At 32.8% G+C, this 19,228-nt stretch overlaps 2 protein-coding genes across 2 annotated transcripts; one reads left to right on the top strand and one right to left on the bottom strand.

Moving 5' to 3' along the window:
* Positions 1-944: 944 nt before the first annotated feature.
* On the bottom strand, positions 945-11,631 carry LOC132757438 (large ribosomal subunit protein eL34-like). Its single transcript, XM_060748721.1, has 6 exons — positions 11,582-11,631; positions 11,179-11,243; positions 9,947-9,960; positions 9,024-9,106; positions 3,026-3,129; positions 945-1,068 (listed from the first exon to the last, which is right to left on the bottom strand). Exons 2-6 carry the CDS (start codon positions 11,241-11,243, stop codon positions 987-989), a joined length of 348 nt encoding a protein of 115 aa, XP_060604704.1. The 5' UTR covers positions 11,582-11,631; the 3' UTR covers positions 945-986.
* Positions 11,632-11,712: 81 nt separating this feature from the next.
* LOC132757437 (vesicle transport through interaction with t-SNAREs homolog 1A-like) lies at positions 11,713-18,240 on the top strand (the record flags this gene model as incomplete). Its single annotated transcript, XM_060748719.1, is given in 7 exon segments — positions 11,713-11,848; positions 13,565-13,623; positions 15,097-15,207; positions 16,004-16,075; positions 16,511-16,595; positions 17,707-17,777; positions 18,179-18,240. Coding segments are annotated over 7 exon segments (554 nt in total), but the record flags the coding sequence as incomplete, so codon positions are not given.
* Between the last annotated feature and the right edge of the window lie 988 nt (positions 18,241-19,228).

Consider the following 19,228-nt stretch of genomic DNA (forward strand, 5'->3'; position numbering starts at 1 on the left):
CTAGACTTGGTACTGATCATTCCTGTAAAGTTTGGATGAAATTGCACCAGTAGTTTATGAGGGGTAGTCCGGACAAGTTTTGTGACGGACGGACAGACAGACGACGGAGAAGTGATCCCTATATGTCGCCACTACTCCGTAGAGGCGACACAAAAAGTGAATCACAACCACTGAACAAAGAAACTACTTAATTAAGCACTTTCAGGCTGTCCGGGTTTGGTGGTCCCCAACAAGTACTGTGGTCTTGACCCCAGTGAAGCTTGAACTAGCACTCTGGGCATTGAGAGGCAGACACCTTAACCACTACCCTATTAGTGAGTGTTTCAATAACTTTTCAGGATTGTTAGAAACTTAAATGTGTATCAACTTCTAATGAAAGTGCTCAAAGAATAATAAAGTTTATACATGTTTAGCCAGTGTCTTTGTTTATATATTCATGTACTGCTTCCATGGAAACGCCCCTTTTCCACATTTTCTAGCATTCTGTACTTTATACATCATAATACATGTATACAAATTTCATGCCTTTCCAATTATCTATTTCTTGAATTATTGACATTTCAAATTTAAAGCTTAAAGGCTATAAAGACGTAGACATATTGTTGATCATATCTGAAGCATTGCAAATTAACTATCCCCAAGGTTTTGCTTACTCTTTTAAAATGTGCAGACATTTGTACTTTCAAAAGTAAGTGAAGGAAGCCTCTATGCCTTATTAACTGACACAAATGCTTTTATTTTATTTGGTTTTCTCAAAAAATTTCTGTTTTCTTTATTATTGTGGTCATGCACAAGGTCATTATAATACATTCAAAGATAATCAAAATTTCAGTAAATTATGTTGTGGCTTTTGCAAAGTGATTTACATTATATCTGTCCCAATACTTGCAAAGTGAGACAATGTTCAACCAATTTCTTTGTGTAAACAACAAACAGATTAACTAGGATTTTTCTCTTTATTTACACCAAGTCTACAAGTAACATGATCAAGATTTCTTGCTGGCTTCCTGTGCTCTGAGTACACGTACCACAATCTTCTGTTCTTCAATAAGGAAAGCTCGGATGATCCTGAAACATAGTTACAAGTGTTACTAGAATGACTTATATTCTTAACATAAAAGAATGTTCAAATATTTTATGTATATTACAGCATTTTGTATGTATTCAGCAATATTCAGTGTGGCATTTGTAATCATTCTCTAATCATTGCCCAATGCTCACAATATCATCAACATTTTGCTGTTCATGAAGTAAAGAAGTCTAAATCTAAACTGTATGTGTGCCTGAAAACGTTTCACCATGCTCCAATTTTTTTTATAGGCTATAACTGTTACTTTAACATACAGGTTTATCAAAATTATATAACAAGGGGACAATTGGCCCCAAATCGCTCACCTAAAGACAGACTGTTATTTGTGTAAGGGCTAATTTTGACATTAGGAGCAAACTTTAAAGAATTTTGGTAGTGGATTTATCGATGATATTATACACAAAATATCAAAGCTTTAAGCCTTGTACTTTCAGAAAAGAAGATTTACAAAAATAGCCTCATACTACAAACTATGACCTTCAATTAAATTTTGTATAGTGTTCTGTGAATTATATGGCCAGAATTTTTAAAGAAGACACTGGCATGTAATCACAAACTTTTAATTTTGCACAATTTCTACACCTATCTAACTATAAAAGCACCAGATAGGCTCTAGGTTGTGCTCATTTTCCATTTACCCTGGTTATTTACCAGGCAAGACTTTCAAGCAGGCCTGAAATATGATCAAGTGTAAATTTCCCAATTTTTTTTTTTTGTGGTTGGTGTAACCATTGATATCAATTATAAAATATACATTTGTGCTTCAGAAAGACAACATCCATCATGACTCAGCTGAGGGAAAGTACTTTCTCATCATAACACACATTTTGATTATCTAACAAAATAACAGGTTAACAACAAATTCACAAGAAAGTCATACAGATGTCAGACTATGACATCACATTTTTTTTTAGCTTTGAAAGTATTTTTATCATTCACCATGTGACCATATATTGCAATTTCTAAACAAAATTCCTTTGTTAATGATAAAACAATTCTATATAAACAAGTCTCATGTCACTTAAGAAAAATCCTACTCATTGGAATTACTAAATTTTACGTTGGTAAAAACTAGTCTTACAGCAAATTTTACGTTGGTAAAAACTAGTCTTACAGCAAACAACTAGTGGATTTTCTCATTGGTATATAATATTTCCCAATTTACCAGGAAAGTTGCTGGTCTGACCTGCTTATAAAATGTAAACCTTATTTCTATGACTGCTATTATATGGTTCAGTTGGAAGGAATCAACTCTCATTCATTATATTCAGAGAGGGCAAGTTCCACTCATCATAACCATCAAGTTTAATTCTTAAAACTGTCGTACACATTTACTATTATACGTATAAACAAACTGTTGGGTTAAAAAAAATTTTGTTTAGTTTTAAGTCACATTTTAAAGGTAATAATTGGATGAGCTCCAGTGCCCCCCCCCCCCCCCCCGATTATTTTCTCAAGTAAAACCACCAACGTTCTCTAAGGTTACATTATCACTAGCTGGATTTGAATCCAAAGCAGTGAGGGGCAATTAGAATATTTTGTAGTCACCAACCCACTCTACAGATAATTGCTTAACAGACACTGTAAGTTCAAACAATGAAATTTGTAGACCTTCATAGAATCAAAATGTACAATTCTACATACTTATAAAACTTGTAAATGCATTCTATACAAACTTACAGACATAGAAACATCACTCAATAGGATTGAAAATGGTCCTCGTCACATCCAGAGCATAACAAAAGTTTGATACAATTTTTTGTTATTCCATTATTGTACTAACCAAAACTAATTCCCTAGAAGGCAATTTTTTTGTTTCGGGTAGAATTTGCTTTCGCACAATTTCTACACCCAACAAACTATAAAGTACCTGTTGGGCTCTAGGTTGTGCAAACTTTTTTCTTATTTTATCAATTAACAAGAAAGTACACAAACCTATCTCTGACACATCTGTGGCACCGTGAACCTCCGTATGTTCTGGACACTGTCTTCAATCTCTTTGACATGGACATAAGTTCCTTAGGTCTTGCTGGTGTGATCTGAAATACAGATTTTATACATATATTTTCCATGAAAAATAACAAAAATCTATAATTGACTAGTATTGACAAAGCGGTTCAGTAAAAGGGAAAACAACTCTCAGTCAAGTAATTTCAGAGAGGGCAAGTTCCAATCATCATTACCACCATTACTAAGACATCATTTTCAAACAGGGTTACACTATTCATTCAGTAATTTATTCAAGGTCAATTTTTATTATTCTGTCTAATAAAAGTATAAACTCTTAAAACTACTATATTTTACTTTAAGTGTGACAAAATGTATCACCTTAGCCAGTTCATACCATCATCTTTCACTATTGTGAATTTTTTATTTAGACAATGTCTTCAAATATGTGCTCAAGAAAAAGTTTTAATATACCTAACTACTGCTAATTTGCTAAATTGTTTTACATTGAAATGTTCAAACAAGTCAGTGTGGCAATTAGAATCAATAGTTTATCATAACCCAGTGCTCACAATTTCATCATGCTTTCACAAATATCTTAAAATTATAAAATGATATGATAAAATGTTTTTTTTTTGTTTATTTTAACAAGTCAGTGTGGCAATTGGAATCATAGTTTAATCATAACCCAGTGCTCACAATTTCATCATGCTTTCACAAATATCTTAAAATTATAAAATGATATGATAAAATGTTTTTTTGTTTGTTTATTTTAACAAGTCAGTGTGGCAATTGGAATCATAGTTTATCATAACCCAGTGCTCACAATTTCATCACGCTTTCACAAATATCTTAAAATTATAAAATGATATGATAAAATGTTTTTTTTGTTTATTTTAACAAGTCAGTGTGGCAGTTGGAATCATAGTTTAATCATAACCCAGTGCTCACAATTTCATCCTGCTTTCACAAATATCTTAAAATTATAAAATGTTGATGAAATGGTTTTTTTTTGTTTATTTTAACAAGTCAGTGTGGCAATTGGAATCATAGTTTAATCATAACCCAGTGCTCACAATTTCATCATGCTTTCACAAATATCTTAAAATTATAAAATGATATGATAAAATGTTTTTTTTGTTTATTTTAACAAGTCAGTGTGGCAATTGGAATCATAGTTTAATCATAACCCAGTGCTCACAATTTCATCATGCTTTCACAAATATCTTAAAATTATAAAATGATATGATAAAATGTTTTTTTTTTGTTTATTTTACCAAGTCAGTGTGGCAGTTGGAATCATAGTTTAATCATAACCCAGTGCTCACAATTTCATCCTGCTTTCACAAATATCTTAAAATTATAAAATGATATGATAAAATGTTTTTTTTGTTTATTTTAACAAGTCAGTGTGGCAGTTGGAATCATAGTTTAATCATAACCCAGTGCTCACAATTTCATCATGCTTGTTTGTAGGGATAACAAAGCAGGACAACTCTACATTAGCCGTATTGCCTACACAAAAGTCATATGAAACAAATTTAAAACTTTGTGTCAAGCCCTGCTTTAAACGTCAAAATATTTAATTTCATGTTACTAAATGTTTAAAAAGTAAATTAAAAAGCCATTTAATTGCAAGTCAATGGAAGCAAATGCAACTTTTGTTCATATTCATGCTCACAATTTCATACTGTTTGTTTAAAGTATCCATGTATGCCAATGTTTTTATGCTAGACACAGACAATTAAAATGTTTTTGTTTTTTTTAAATATATGTTACATACAACTAACTGACAACATAATTACAATTTCATTATTCTAGTAACATGTGCACTTCAGTAAAAACAAATCCATCACGTCTCAGCTGAGGGAAAGTATTTTTTCATCACAACACACATTATATGTCAGATCCTTAAACTTTCTATAAAATATTTCAATGCTGATTATATGCAGAATGCTACAACATTTGTAACCAGAATCAACTTTCTTGCATAGCAGACTGGCATTTCCGTGAGTTTTACCCATGCCGGAAATTTCATCTGGCATGGGGGGTGCCAGATGAGTCGCGTGCCAAACAACAACATCATTTTAGCGCACTTTATGAATGAACCGCGTTAAAATGACTTCATTTTAGAAGGAAAATATGTGCTAAGGATGACCTCATTTCGCCGTTGTTATTTAAGTTGTAAGTTCATATGCTATTGTAAAAAAATAGTTATGGATGAAATGACTTTAATTTCCATGAACATATATCATATTGAGGTAAACCATTTTAAATATGAAATAATATGGCAGAATATGCAAGAAACAAGAAACATGGCAATGTCATGAAACCAGGTTTTCAATTATCACCATTGTAGATAAATATGTTGTATTTGAAATACAAATACAAGCAACAAACAATGTAACTATGTGCAATGTAAAACATGAATAATGTAGGAGGAATTGCCACTGAGTAGTGTTCACTATATATTCTGTATAAGGAAAAAAAACAAAGGGCCATAATTAGGTCAAAAATTATCCAATCACAAAACTCCGACAAAATGTGCCAGGGCACTTGATGACAAAGCTTCTGTGAAAGTTTGAACAAAATCCGTTGAAAAATGTAGGACGAGTTCAGCACAGAAGAATTTGTTCACTATATATTGATAATTCTGTATAAGGAAAAAAATCAAAGGGCCATAATTAGGTCAAATATTATCCAATCACAAAACCTCGACAATATGCGCCAGGGCATTTGATAACAAAGCTTCTGTGAAAGTTTGGTCAAAATCCGTTGAGAAATGTAGGAGAAGTTGCGCACGATAGAAATTATTCACTATATATTCAGTATAAGGAAAAAAAACAAAGGGCCATAATTAGGTCAAATATTATCCAATCACAAAACCCCGACAATATGCCCCAGGGCAATTGGTGACAAAGGTTCTGTGAAAGTTTGGTCAAAATCCGTGGAGAAATGTAGGAGGAGTTGCGCACAGAAGAAATTGTTCACTATACAGTCGGCATCGTACTTGCGTCCACCTTCATTAAACGACTTTTTTATTAAGCGGCCGCATAAAATCCCTCCCAATGATTTTTACTATATAAGTTAATTCCATTAAACGACGATTTTATATCGCGGCCAGCGGCCACTAAATGTCGGCCCAAATGTACAAAATTAAGTGTTAAAAGTATCTATTAAACGGCCTTGACAAACAATCGGCCTACGGGCATTCTCACCTGAGTAATCAGCGAGTAGGTTTGATGTGTACAACAAACAAACAAATTATATGGTGTTTAGTTTTAAAGTATCTCTTAAACGACCGTTACAAATAATTGTCGTTTAAAAACGAATTGAATAATAATTGCAATCGTTTCAAAATCGGGAAGAAAGAAACAGTTTTCCGATCGTAACATTTATTATGACATATTTTGTCAGAGCAATAACGTATCACAACACCGCATGTGCTCAGAGTGATCTCCCTTCCAGAAAATCAAATCGAAAATGACGCCGGAACGAGCGAAAATAACAGACAACTAATTAGAGTAAAGACCGATAAATTGAATGAGGAAATCGCGCATGGAATTGAGTCTGAGTTAAAAGCAAATTTCATCGTTTGTAGTCGAAATAAAACCGTGAAACGTAGTGAACTAAACATTACTTTCGTTGCTGATGGTGTAGATGCTTATCTGATGCTTTATGAAATACGTGTAGTACCCCATTAAATATGACCCTTCGACAAAAAAAAGACAAAAAATCCCAGATCTCTAAAAACCTTATTGAATTTGAAATCGGGGTAGTGTGAAAACTTTTTGCATGAAAAAAATCAAAAAGTTTTAAAACTCATTGCATGAAAAATTATCTGGAGCTGTGGCTTATGATTTGAATGTTTGTTCAGCAGGAGATGTGCATGAACATATTAACAATATAAGACAATATGCTTTGTTTCATGGTCAAAATGACATGTTAGTATTATGAGCGTAGATCACATTTGTACACAAATTTCTACTAAAAAACAAACACATATTGATAACTTTTTTAAAAAAAGGCATAAATGTTGTTATGAAACTGTAATACATACATAATATTGTACAGTTTTTGTTTTTATAAAAAAGATGTTATCATATCTATGACTTGATATATAAAAAAGTCTTGAATTTTCCAGAATTCTATTGAGAGACCACTCTATTAAGAGACCACTTTTTGGCAGTCCCTTGAGTGGTCTCTTAATACAATGTCGACTGTATATTCTTTATAAGGAAAAAAAACAAAGGGCCATAATTAGGTCAAATATTATCCAATCGCAAAACCCCTTAAATATGTGCCAGGGCACTTGATGACAAAGCTACTGTGAAAGTTTGGTCAAAATCTGTTGAGAAATGTAGGAGGAGTTGCGCAAAGAAGAAATTGTTCACTATATATTCTATATAAGGAAAAAAAACAAAGGGCCATAATTAGGTCAAATATTATCCAATCGCAAAACCCCGACAATATGCGCCAGGGCACTTGATGACAAAGCTTCTGTGAAAGTTTGGTCAAAATCCGTTGAGAAATGTAGAAGGAGTTGCGCACAGAAGAAATTGTTTACGCCCGCCCGCCGACATACCTCAATCTAATAACCAGTTTTTTCCTTCGGAAAACCTGGTTAAAAATATCAAACATATGTTTGCGGTTCAGATCGGAATATCTGTCCCTCGGGAACCCGCCCAATGGGCGGGTCCACGAGGGACAGATATTCCAACCCGAACCGCAACATATGACGGGTATTATTACTCATAACCATAAGTATACTTAGCAAGGAACACGCATACAACAATAATTGCACTTTCTTATATCAAAAACACGGTTCAGTAAAAGGAATCAGCTCTCAATCATCATATCAGAGAGGGCAAGTTCAGTTCATCATAACCATAAGTATACTTAGTTAGGAACATGCTTACAACAATAACTGCACTTTCTTATATCAAAAACATGGTTCAGTAAAAGGAATCAACTCTCAATCATCATATCAGAGAGGGCAAGTTCAGTTCATCATAACCATAAGTATACTTAGTTAGGAACATGCGTACAACAATAATTGCACTTTCTTATATCAAAAACATGGTTCAGTAAAAGGAATCAACTCTCAATCATCATATCAGAGAGGGCAAGTTCAGTTCATCATAACCATAAGTATACTTAGTTAGGAACACGCGTAAAACAATAATTGCACTTTCTTACATCAAAAACATGGTTCAGTAAAAGGAATCAACTCTCAATCATCATATCAGAGAGGGCAAGTTCAGTTCATCATAACCATAAGTATACTTAATGAGGAACACACGTACAACAATAATTGCACTTTCTTACATCAAAAACATGGTTCAGTATTAGGAATCAACTCTCAATCATCATATCAGAGAGGGCAAGTTCAGTTCATCATAACCATAAGTATACTTAGTTAGGAACACGCGTAAAACAATAATTGCACTTTCTTATATCAAAAACATGGTTCAGTAAAAGGAATCAACTCTCAATCATCATATCAGAGAGGGCAAGTTCAGTTCATCATAACCATAAGTATACTAGTTAGGAACACGCGTAAAACAATAATTGCACTTTCTTACATCAAAAACATGGTTCAGTATTAGGAATCAACTCTCAATCATCATATCAGAGAGGGCAAGTTCAGTTCATCATAACCATAGGTATACTTAGTTAGGAACATGCGTTCAACAATAACTGCACTTTCTTATATCAAAAACATGGTTCAGTAAAAGGAATAAACTCTCAATCATCATATCAGAGAGGGCAAGTTCCACTCATCACAACCATTGAAATACAAAAAGCTTTTGTCTTGATTTTGCAGACACTGAAATTGATGGGAAAGGAGTTATCAACAAGTTAAATTTAAAAGATATTAGTTAAACAAATAAAATGTAATTATTTCATACTATCCAGAGCCAATTAGCTCAGGGAGATAGACTTGTATCAAATTTATCTATTGAACTATATTAAAGCAACTTACACCATGCAATTTAACAGCCTTGCAGTCTCCACATTTTGGTATGCTGCCTAACTTCTTCTTGTACAAGTAGACAAGTTTGCCACCTGCAATAATTATAGTATTAAATGTATCTTGTATTGCAAAATAGTTATACTGAAAAACAATTACTTAAAAGATTTTGTTAAAATTTTGAAGTAATGAATATTGTATTCATAAGTGTAAAAGGTCTATTTCAACTATTTGAATGACATTGTATATACTCTCTGACTTTTAATAGTTGCAATCCAGAACTCAGCAAATGCGGGTTTTTCCATGCTAATCCCCTAGTACAAACAAATATGTACCGTTATAGCTTCACAGTGCAGTACCGGACCTACCTGTTGCACTTTCTTTCGAGTTTGTAATTGTAAAAATTTGTTTGTACCCCCGGATTACCTGGGAAAAACCCAAAATTTTCCTTATTCCGGAGTTAGTCTAATGATTTATGTTTTCTCGTGTTGCTTTCTGCACCAGTGTTATAATCTCAAATACAGAAAAAAAAACATCATCATCAACAGGGTTGTCATTAAGAGGCGGCAGGAGGCCAAAATGCCTGTCTCAAATGCATTATGGGCCGCCTCAAAATTAAGAAAACACTCTTTGTTATGCATGATAAAGACAGAAATGACCGCCTCAATTTCAAAACAAACCTTCTGCAAAAAATTTTAATGACAACCCTGCATCAAACTAAATATGTCCATTACCTGTGAAAAAACCCCATTATATCGGCTGAATTTATAATGCAGCAGCAGAATTCAACAAAATCACTCACCCCATATAGAACGGAAAAAATTAGAATAGAACAAATTGCACCAATCAAAAACTCTGTTTCATACAGATAATTTTTATTTTGTTAACCCAATCACACTACAGTTGCTAATATAATGACTTAAGCATTTACTTACCAGGTGTTTTTGATCTGCACATTCAATAACAAGCCAGTCCAAAATGAGAGGATATGAAAGATAAAGAACAGATAACTCATTAGCAAAGTGTAAAAATACACTACTAAAAAAAGGAAAGCAATGAAGATAAAAATTTTTATAGTCAATTTAAAATAAGCATTATGTGCAAGTGGAAATGAAACTAAATATTATTCTTCATTAAAAAGACCAGTATCACTTTTTCCTTATGGAACCAAAATCCAGACTGGCCTTGTCTATATTAAATGACATGCAGATGCAACCAGTTTCCTATGAATAAGTTAATCAGTATAAAGATTTTAGTGTCAGAATAAAATAGTGGAAGTAGGTGATGAATCATATATCTATGAAGATAATGCACTACAAATCAATTTAGTGAAAATGCCAGTACATAATTTCACAAAATAAAAACAAATTTACTATATCATTTACTGCAAGTCTATACATCTCTGTATGCATGGATTATTTCAATTGTGACCACCTTTACTTGTGATCACTATCATTTTTAATACTATATCACAAAGAGGTATGGCTCATCAACGTCATTTGATTGGTCGATATATTTCCCGAAAATATACCCGTAAATTTCCGAAAAAAAAAACGACCAATTAAATGACGGTTGTTTATATTCGTCAAGATGGCAGTGTTTTATAGAAATTTCAACAGGGAAATATTCTGAAGCCGCAGGTGAGTTTCACATTGTCATTATAGGTTATTGGTATATTTTGATTACTTATTTGTATTTTTAAGTGCCCAGCATGATAAATGCTTGTGATATTATATATAACGATTGCAACAGTCGCGAAAATGAACAGTTTTTTATTACTTTGACAGCCAGTACTCGTTAAGTATAAGAGATTTAAGAAAAGTTTTACATTGGTTCGATAGATTTATAAATCATTCAACTACAAATTGCATAATTCCTTTTTATTTATGCTGTATCGTGTAAAAAACCGCGAGGCAAAAACCCTGATTGGGCATAGACACCTTCTTATGGGAGTTTTTACCTTTGTCTATATATTAGTATATAGTGTAATGGGAATGGACATATTTTGTGAACATTCAAAGAGCCGTACCCCTTTGCTATATCACTGACACAAGTCACACAATTCAACTTGCGTTCTACTCCCCAAAGACAGTTCACATTACTTAAACAGGTGTAAAAAATTATTGATAGTCTTAAGTTCGTATTTAGCAAACTTTAAATAACTTACACCTTCCTGCGGTTACTGTTTGTGTTGTAGGACAGTCTCCTTCGGAAAGTAAGTCGCTGCACCATCTGAGATAAAAATGGTAAACAATATGAAATGGAAGCTAAAAAATCAAACAATTTCTATAAAAGCACCTTAACATGAAAACAAATATCTACACCTACAACAAATGTTGAATCGACTGACACTCAATACTACTATACAATTGCGATCTATGGATTTGTTTATACGCTACCCTTCTTAAATTGCGAAAACCGTTTCAACTACGAATTAAATCATGTTTTATAGCACTAACATAATAGCTGATATGTTACTGTATGCAAAACTGCTTTACAAATTTAATTTTAATCATAACTTATAATGATGTGGAAAGATATTTGGAGCTAGTTTTATTTACAATCAGCACCTTTGATTTGATCACAGCGGAAAAGGAAGTCAACTGGCTTGATGACCGGTACCTCTGTTATGGGTTTGAGGAAGTTGGTAAAAAAGTGGTACCAGCAGAATTAATTCCTCCCAGTTCAATAAGCGTCTGGAAGGACAAGGATTTTAGTGACATGCGCAGAAATCCAGTCCGAAATGACAACGTTAATCGAATCATATGAGCAGCAATACTCTTCATTAAGTGCTGATATTACCGTTTCTATTGGTAAAATCAGTAATACTATAGGAGGTATTAATTTATCATCTAAAAGTTGAAAGTTCTTGCCGTTTCGCACTATAATTAATAAAAACTTGACGTAATTTCGGACGTCCGCCTATCCGATTTTAACTTCTAATTCTTTTTGTTTTGCTTTATACGTGAAAGTCTTAATTATTTCCCGGAATGACAGAACAGTTAAGCCTCTATAGAAGTCCTAATATGAAAAAGGCAAAGCCTCGCAGCGAGCTCGATTTAGAATTTAGTTTTACCGTGAAATAGGGAAATGAGTCTACTCGGCCCTATACCAACTCGGCACGGGTCAACTCGGCCCACTTTACAAAAATATATATAACGTATTAAATTTGCTTTATTATATAATTACACTTATGCCGAAATAAGTACATTTAGATTATTTTTTTATTTGTCTTGCAGATTCGATAAAATTAATATAGATCTAATAAAAATGTGTTTCCTTAGATGCATTTTGTTTGTATTTAGTAATATTCAAACAAAATGAAAGAAAAACGTGTTTACTTCATATCATAAGCTTCGAATTAATTGCAGGTGGTCACTAATCAAATGAATGAATGAGTCAATCATAATTATCACCTAATTAATCGGTATCCTTAACATACACACTGATTGATAATAATAGCCCGTAACAATAAATATTTCAACACATTGTTTGACACTGAAGGTATTTAAATTTACGGTTAAACCTACCACGAGTCAGAAATACAGTGAGATACGCAATCGGTTATCTTTACTCGCAATTCTACGGATAAGAAAAGCCTGTCTGCTGCTAGTTCGGAAACTGTCAATAGGTGTATTATAAATAATTACAATAAATAGTGATAACACAAACTTAAATATTAATAATTGAAAAGTGGGCCGAGTTGACCCGTGCCGAGTTGGAATAGGGCCGAGCTGACTCGGGGGCCGAGTACGTTTTAGGGCCGAGCTGACCCGGATTCGTGAAATAGTATGTGAGAATCTAGTATATGAGAATCGTTCATTTTCATTTTACGTTTTAAAACTGTCATTGGGTATTTTATACACTGCTTCCGTTTATACTGGTTCAGTCTACGCATCTGTTTTCAATCAGAATACCTCGGCTTTTATCGTTTTCTTGTAATTCGAGAAGTTGGGATATGTCAATTTCCCACTTCTGACGAAAGTTTTCAAAATAATCACTATCAAGCAGGTACTGACATTACTGTAAAGATCACTTTGCAAGCAGGCCTTTCGGGCCAGCTCTCTGAGCTCACTATTACTCAACGAGAGCCCTGATCGGGACGTGGGCAACAATTAATAGAATATTAATAACTCTTCATTGATTAAAATGAACATTGAAACATATATCTTTAAATTTCAGTGATGTTGATCACATCTTGAAAAATCTAAAGCATATGCATGTGTAATGTTTTGATAACGCTGCCTTTTAATTAGACCTATTGATAATATTTGGTATTTTGCAGCTGAGCACGGAAATATAGGATTATTAAACTAGATTGATTAAAATAAAATGTTTGAAAAGTTGAGTATAATGACTGATTGCAATCATAAAAATTTTGCTTTTTTTCTCTCTGAATGGTGAGGAAATTTAGCCATTTTTTGGGGGGAAAGTACTGTATGTAAACAGTATTCAAAAAGGTGGGGAATGGGACTGAATATCCCTGCATATTTTGCCAAAAAACACGGTCCTATCATATATTTTAATAGTATTCACTATTGTTTTATTTACAGGGGAGAAGCAAGCCAACATTCGACATGTGGATAAATTATTTGATGAATTGGCTGAGTTGGTAATTATTAAAAATATTTAAATTAATTCTTTAGTAATATATGAAATAAATGTGAAAAAGTAGAAGAAAAGAGGGCGAAAAAAATACATTTTTTTTGTTGTTTTTTTTTTTACTTATAGGTCTGTTTAAATTGTTATTGTTTATTTTAAGAAAACAAGACCAGTTAAAATTGTTGCATATTTGTTGAAATTGCTGCAAGTCCATAATTTGCTTGTTTTAGAAAATGTCTTGAAAAATAGAAAACTGCTATTATTAATTGATTTGCTTTATTCCTGTCATTAATGTCTACATATTTGCATCAGTATGCAATTTATTAAAAATTTTCTTCATAGCATTTATTTATATTAGCTCGACTATTTGAAGAACAGGAAGAACTGAATATTGTACTCACCCCAGCATTGTTGTAGCCATCATTTTCACACTTTGGTAAAGTTTTTGTGTATAAGTTGGTACACTGGAGCCGCGATATAGCGCTCATCGGTATAGCGCTTATCTCAGTAGAACGCTGTATCAATACCGCACCTTATCCACTATAACGCTTGTTCAATGTGTCAGTCGAGTGCAATAAACAGTCATAATTACGTCACTCATGATAAGAAGGTGTGAAGTAATACACAGGTAAGCGTTAATCCGCTCTTTTGTTCATTTTGAACTGTTGATCAGTCAGGTATCAAACTGTTAGCTAAGACATGCAAACACCGACGAGTTAAGTAAATCACCCAAGCGTACAATTAATTTTAAAAAGCAATTACTTTCGATCTATCGGCAAAAAAGTTGTTGAGGATGACTGATTTTTTCACAAGAGACAGCAGGAAAGACGATTAATTTAGTCCCATCCACTAGGTATCAATTTTCATGACCACACATAACTCACGTTAACACCGCTGTTTTACTGGAAATTTATAAACATTCATTCGTGGTTTATATTTTTAATTCGTAAATTTCATGTTTATATTAAAGATATTCAGTAATGCTTTACAAAATAATTAATAATAATATATAAAAAAAGCTTGGACTGATATCCATTGGAAGGTAAGTAAACAATCAATTCCACTAACAAGCGTTATATGTTTCGGCGGTGGGTGGGGTAATGCGATATTTTCGCTATAATTACAAAATGAGCGTTATAAAAAGTTACTCGTTACAACGCTGTCTTGAGATCATGGACCCCAACATGAGCGCTATATCGCGGCTCCAGTGTATTTATAAAACTACTAAAGGGGATTGGTTGAAACTTCACACACTTGTTCTCTGTGATAATCTAACATGATGGACACAGGGCCAATACATCTGAGTTATCTGTTTACTGATTTATGACCCTGTCAAGCACTGAAAATAGTTGAGTGCACTTTTTTACAGACAGCTCTTGTATTGCCATAAAAGTGTTCTACTTATCTGTCAGTGTTCCTTTAAAGTTTACAACAGGTAATACTAGTGATGTTATGTTGATTGGATATTTAATCTTTGTTTCAGCTGGAACAGATGGAGTTGGAAATTAAAGATCTTCCAGCAAAAGATAAACAGAAATATAGAACCAGGTTAGCCTCATACAAGGCAGAGAATAAAAAACTTCTTGCTGATATGGTATGCTGTATTTTAGTACATCTGATATTGCTGATGCATACAGTAGTGGAAAAAATCTTAATCAAGTTGTTTTAGAAAAGTAAAAGATTTTTTAGTGTAAAAAAAATCAATATAGGTAAGAGCAAATCCATAAGTGTACATGAATTTGATGGTTTTGGACTGTATCTATTATTTGTGATATTTTTGTGTAACAATTAGTAACACCTTCAGGAACTATACTGTTGGTGGTCAATTACTGTATTTTGATATCAAAATCGGTTAAAATTAAAATGGAATGTAGGAAATTCAAAGGAGGGCAAATATATTACTCAAAGTTAATAGATTTAAGGGTTTATTTAGCATGAATGAAATTTTTGAACTTTTTTTTCCGAGTGTCATACCTACAGTCTTTATTGAATCTTAAATTTTAGTTTGCCCCACCAAATTGTTATTCGCCAATCAGAAAAAGTTGGAGCCAATGGCTCCAAAGTGGAAGCCAATAACATTGAAAGGGAGACATGCCTATCTTTATTAAGATATGCAAGTTATATATCATTGTGATTACAAACACAAATTTATAATATTTTAATTATTACAGCCGAGCATTATGTGAAATAGACATATAAATAATTATGTGAATTTCAAAGTCCATTTAAATAAATACACATGATTACATAAATGTAATCAAAAACCTCATTCTAAGGCAGTAATCGGTGTGCCTAAAATGCGTAAAGTAGCGTAAAGTGGCGTAAAGTAAATGCCAACTGGCGTGAGGTGTGAAATTTCTTTGTATCATATTTTAACTTTGCATTTACAGAAAAGAGCTAAGCTAGGTTTAAATGCAAGGGAGGAGTTGTTAGGTGAAGAGTGCAATGACTCTGAAGATCAGGTAAGCAAATTATTGATAAATACATTTGTTTGCTGTAAGGATAAGTACTGGTTGTCATTCACCCCTTGTTATAACGGATATACATTATTGGTATAACCTGTACCTAGTTGCAGAATTTTTAAAAAGAGAGAAACTTTAACAGAGGCCTCTTGGCCATGAGCCATTTTAGTCATTTTCCAGTAATTTTGCTACAGGATTCTTCTTGCCCTTGGTATGATTTATTTATAAGTTTTTTCATGAAATAAGAAAAATCACGCAAATTTAGCAAATAGAAATTATCAACTAGATAATATCTGATACATTTCCATGAAGATTAATCTAACCAGCAAAATATTTCATATACATGTGGGTTGTTCTGTTCAATTCAACTTTTCATTAATTAAGTTAGCTGGATAGATAGATAGTTTAAGCTATTATTGATCTTTTGTATTTCAGAGGACAAGATTGCTAGACAACACAGAAAAATTGGAAAGAGGATCCAGAAGGTTGCAAGATGGCTATAGAGTTGTCATGGAAACAGGTATTTACTGATACACAAATATTATCATCTACTCAATAACCCAATCACATGTATTATTTTTATCCTCAGAAAATGTCAGTCTGTTGTTTTATTCAACTTTTAAAATTGTAGAGTTCTAGTGATGAACTTTTTAAATTCTTTCATATTTTGCATAATACATTAAAGTTATATCAGGATTTTAAATATTTATACATTTCTAAAATATAAAAACAGTAACATAATTTTATTTTATGCTTTTCAATGGATTACTGATTTATCTGTGAAAATTATATTTGATAATTTCACAGTGAAGAATATATTTGATAATTTCACACTTTTCAAAGATGAGACTTTTTTAAGATTTTCCCCATGCTTACCTCAATTTTATTATTGTTGACAATTCTGACATTGTCAGGGCTGTTTAGAGAAAAGCAAAGCTGAAATTAATAAATAACTGAAATTTCAAAAGTAATCAAAAGAAGAAAACTTACTTCAATTCATTCAAATTACCAATCACCAAATATCATCTCTAAATTTTTGTTTCATGTTAACAGTCTAAAAAATTTAATTCCTTCCACATGCAGAACTGCTCTTGCATATTTAAGTATTCTACGAGCAATAACTGCCTAATAACTTAAAAAGCAATGACAGATATCAGCCCGAAGAATAAGTAAATAACCCAGCGTTTGTAAGTTTGTAAGGAAGTCCATGTGTTCCAATTTCATAGCTGCTTTTTGAATGTTAACAATCGACTAATAGAGAGGCTACCAATGGGAAAAACAGATTTTAATATTAAAGTTAATATCAAGGAAATTTCGTTTCAACTTGTGTTTAAGCATAAAATAAAAAGAAAATTTGTTTGTTTGTTGTGTAAGATGTAATTTTATTTCATCTCATGAACTTTAAAAACAGTATTCTCACTCATGACTACGCCACTAGTGAGAATACTGTTTTTAAATCTCACTCGATGAAATAAAATTTCATCTTAAACACAAACAAACAAATATCCTCTATATATTTCTTAAGTTTTATTTCATTCATCTAGAGGGATGCCTCTTAAAGTAATGGTAAGATTAAAAGAGGAAGCTGTCACATATATATTGTTTTAGAATTGTGCTCTTTATGTTTTCAGAGCAAATGGGGGCACAGATACTTACAGATTTACAAGACCAAAGAGAAACAATTCAGCGTTCTAGAAACAGGGTTTGATAAATTGATCTTTATCCTCTCTTAAAATCTGCCAAGCCATTTAAACTTTTACCTTACTGGAACCAAAATTGTTCAGCCTTTTTCCACCAGTAAAGGGCCAGCCCAGTCTACACATCTGTGCTATGCTAATTAAAATTTTCATCTAAAACCCCCCCAAAATCAATAATGAACAGTTCTAAAAATGGTAGCTGAACAAGTCGATTCAAGAAATGCAGCAGGAAGTATGGTTAAATTAGTAACATCATACAACGTTTAGTTATTTCTTTTTATCCCTTTAAATTTTCAGTAAAAAAATTGATATCTGTGATTTTAAAGGAAATTGTAGATTACAAAATGTATAGATGTTTCTTGTATTTATATCATTATTGAACATTAAATTTATTTTCATATACTAGCTTGAGGAAACTAACACAGCTTTGGGGAAAAGTTCCAGGGTACTTTCAGGAATGGCCAAAAGGTAACAAATTAAATTTATATTTGGTCTTCTATGACTTTTGAATTATAACAAATACCATAAACATCTTTTTTCTGTTTGCTCTTCTATTAAGATTTAAAGGTATATTAGTATTTTATGCAAGAATTCTGAATTTAATGTGTCATCAGTGGATTTAAATCCCACTAGGGCATTTGGATTCTTTCATGTGAGGAAGCTAAGCAGTTTGCTTACAGAATGTCATTTGTTCTACTCAGGTACCAGTACCTGCCTGAAATAATGTACCTGAGGTCTGCCTCCACCAGCTGGAAAGTTGCCGTATGACTAAACTGTGTTGTTGCCACATAAAACCAAACCAAAAAGCTGTAAAATAAATGTTCTCAAAGAATTAAGCAGCAATTCTAGAATGATTATGTAATCACAAAATGTAATCACAAAGCCATTCATGCAAATATATCTAGGGCTTTTTACTTTGACACAGGGGGTGGAACCCCATATGTATCTCAAAAATGAGCATCTGTAAAAATTATATGTGAATTTCCGCTGCACCAGATGTGAAGCATAACACCAGATGTGACTGTAAAAAATGCAATTTTGAGCAGTGGTCTCCTTCGTTTGTAGCCAAATCTCAGTAAGTGTTTAAATCAGGATTTGTCTGAATGTAAAGCATCGGTCTGTAGTGAGATTTCGTAATATTGCGACGTGCGCGCGGGTGGGGCAAAGACTAAGTCTAAATATTCATATAAGGGGCCGACTATACTGGACTAATTTAATTATTTCTTGGCGTAGTCAGGCGTTGATATCTCCCTGGTAGCGGGTAGACTAAAGACTCTCCCCTGGTAGCGGGTGAGCGCACGTCACGATCGACCGAGCCGACCAGAAAATAACAAAAGTTATTTGATTCTCAACAAGTAAAATTTATTTAAGGAGCGAATAACAATTAATAGAATTCGAGAAAACTTAACAAATATTTAACTATTTAACAGTATCTTAACTTCCTAAGCTGTCAGCC

This window comes from Ruditapes philippinarum, unplaced genomic scaffold (assembly GCF_026571515.1).
Source record: "Ruditapes philippinarum isolate M1 unplaced genomic scaffold, ASM2657151v2 ctg22_1_1_1_1, whole genome shotgun sequence".
NCBI classification, from domain to species: Eukaryota; Metazoa; Mollusca; class Bivalvia; order Venerida; family Veneridae; genus Ruditapes; species Ruditapes philippinarum.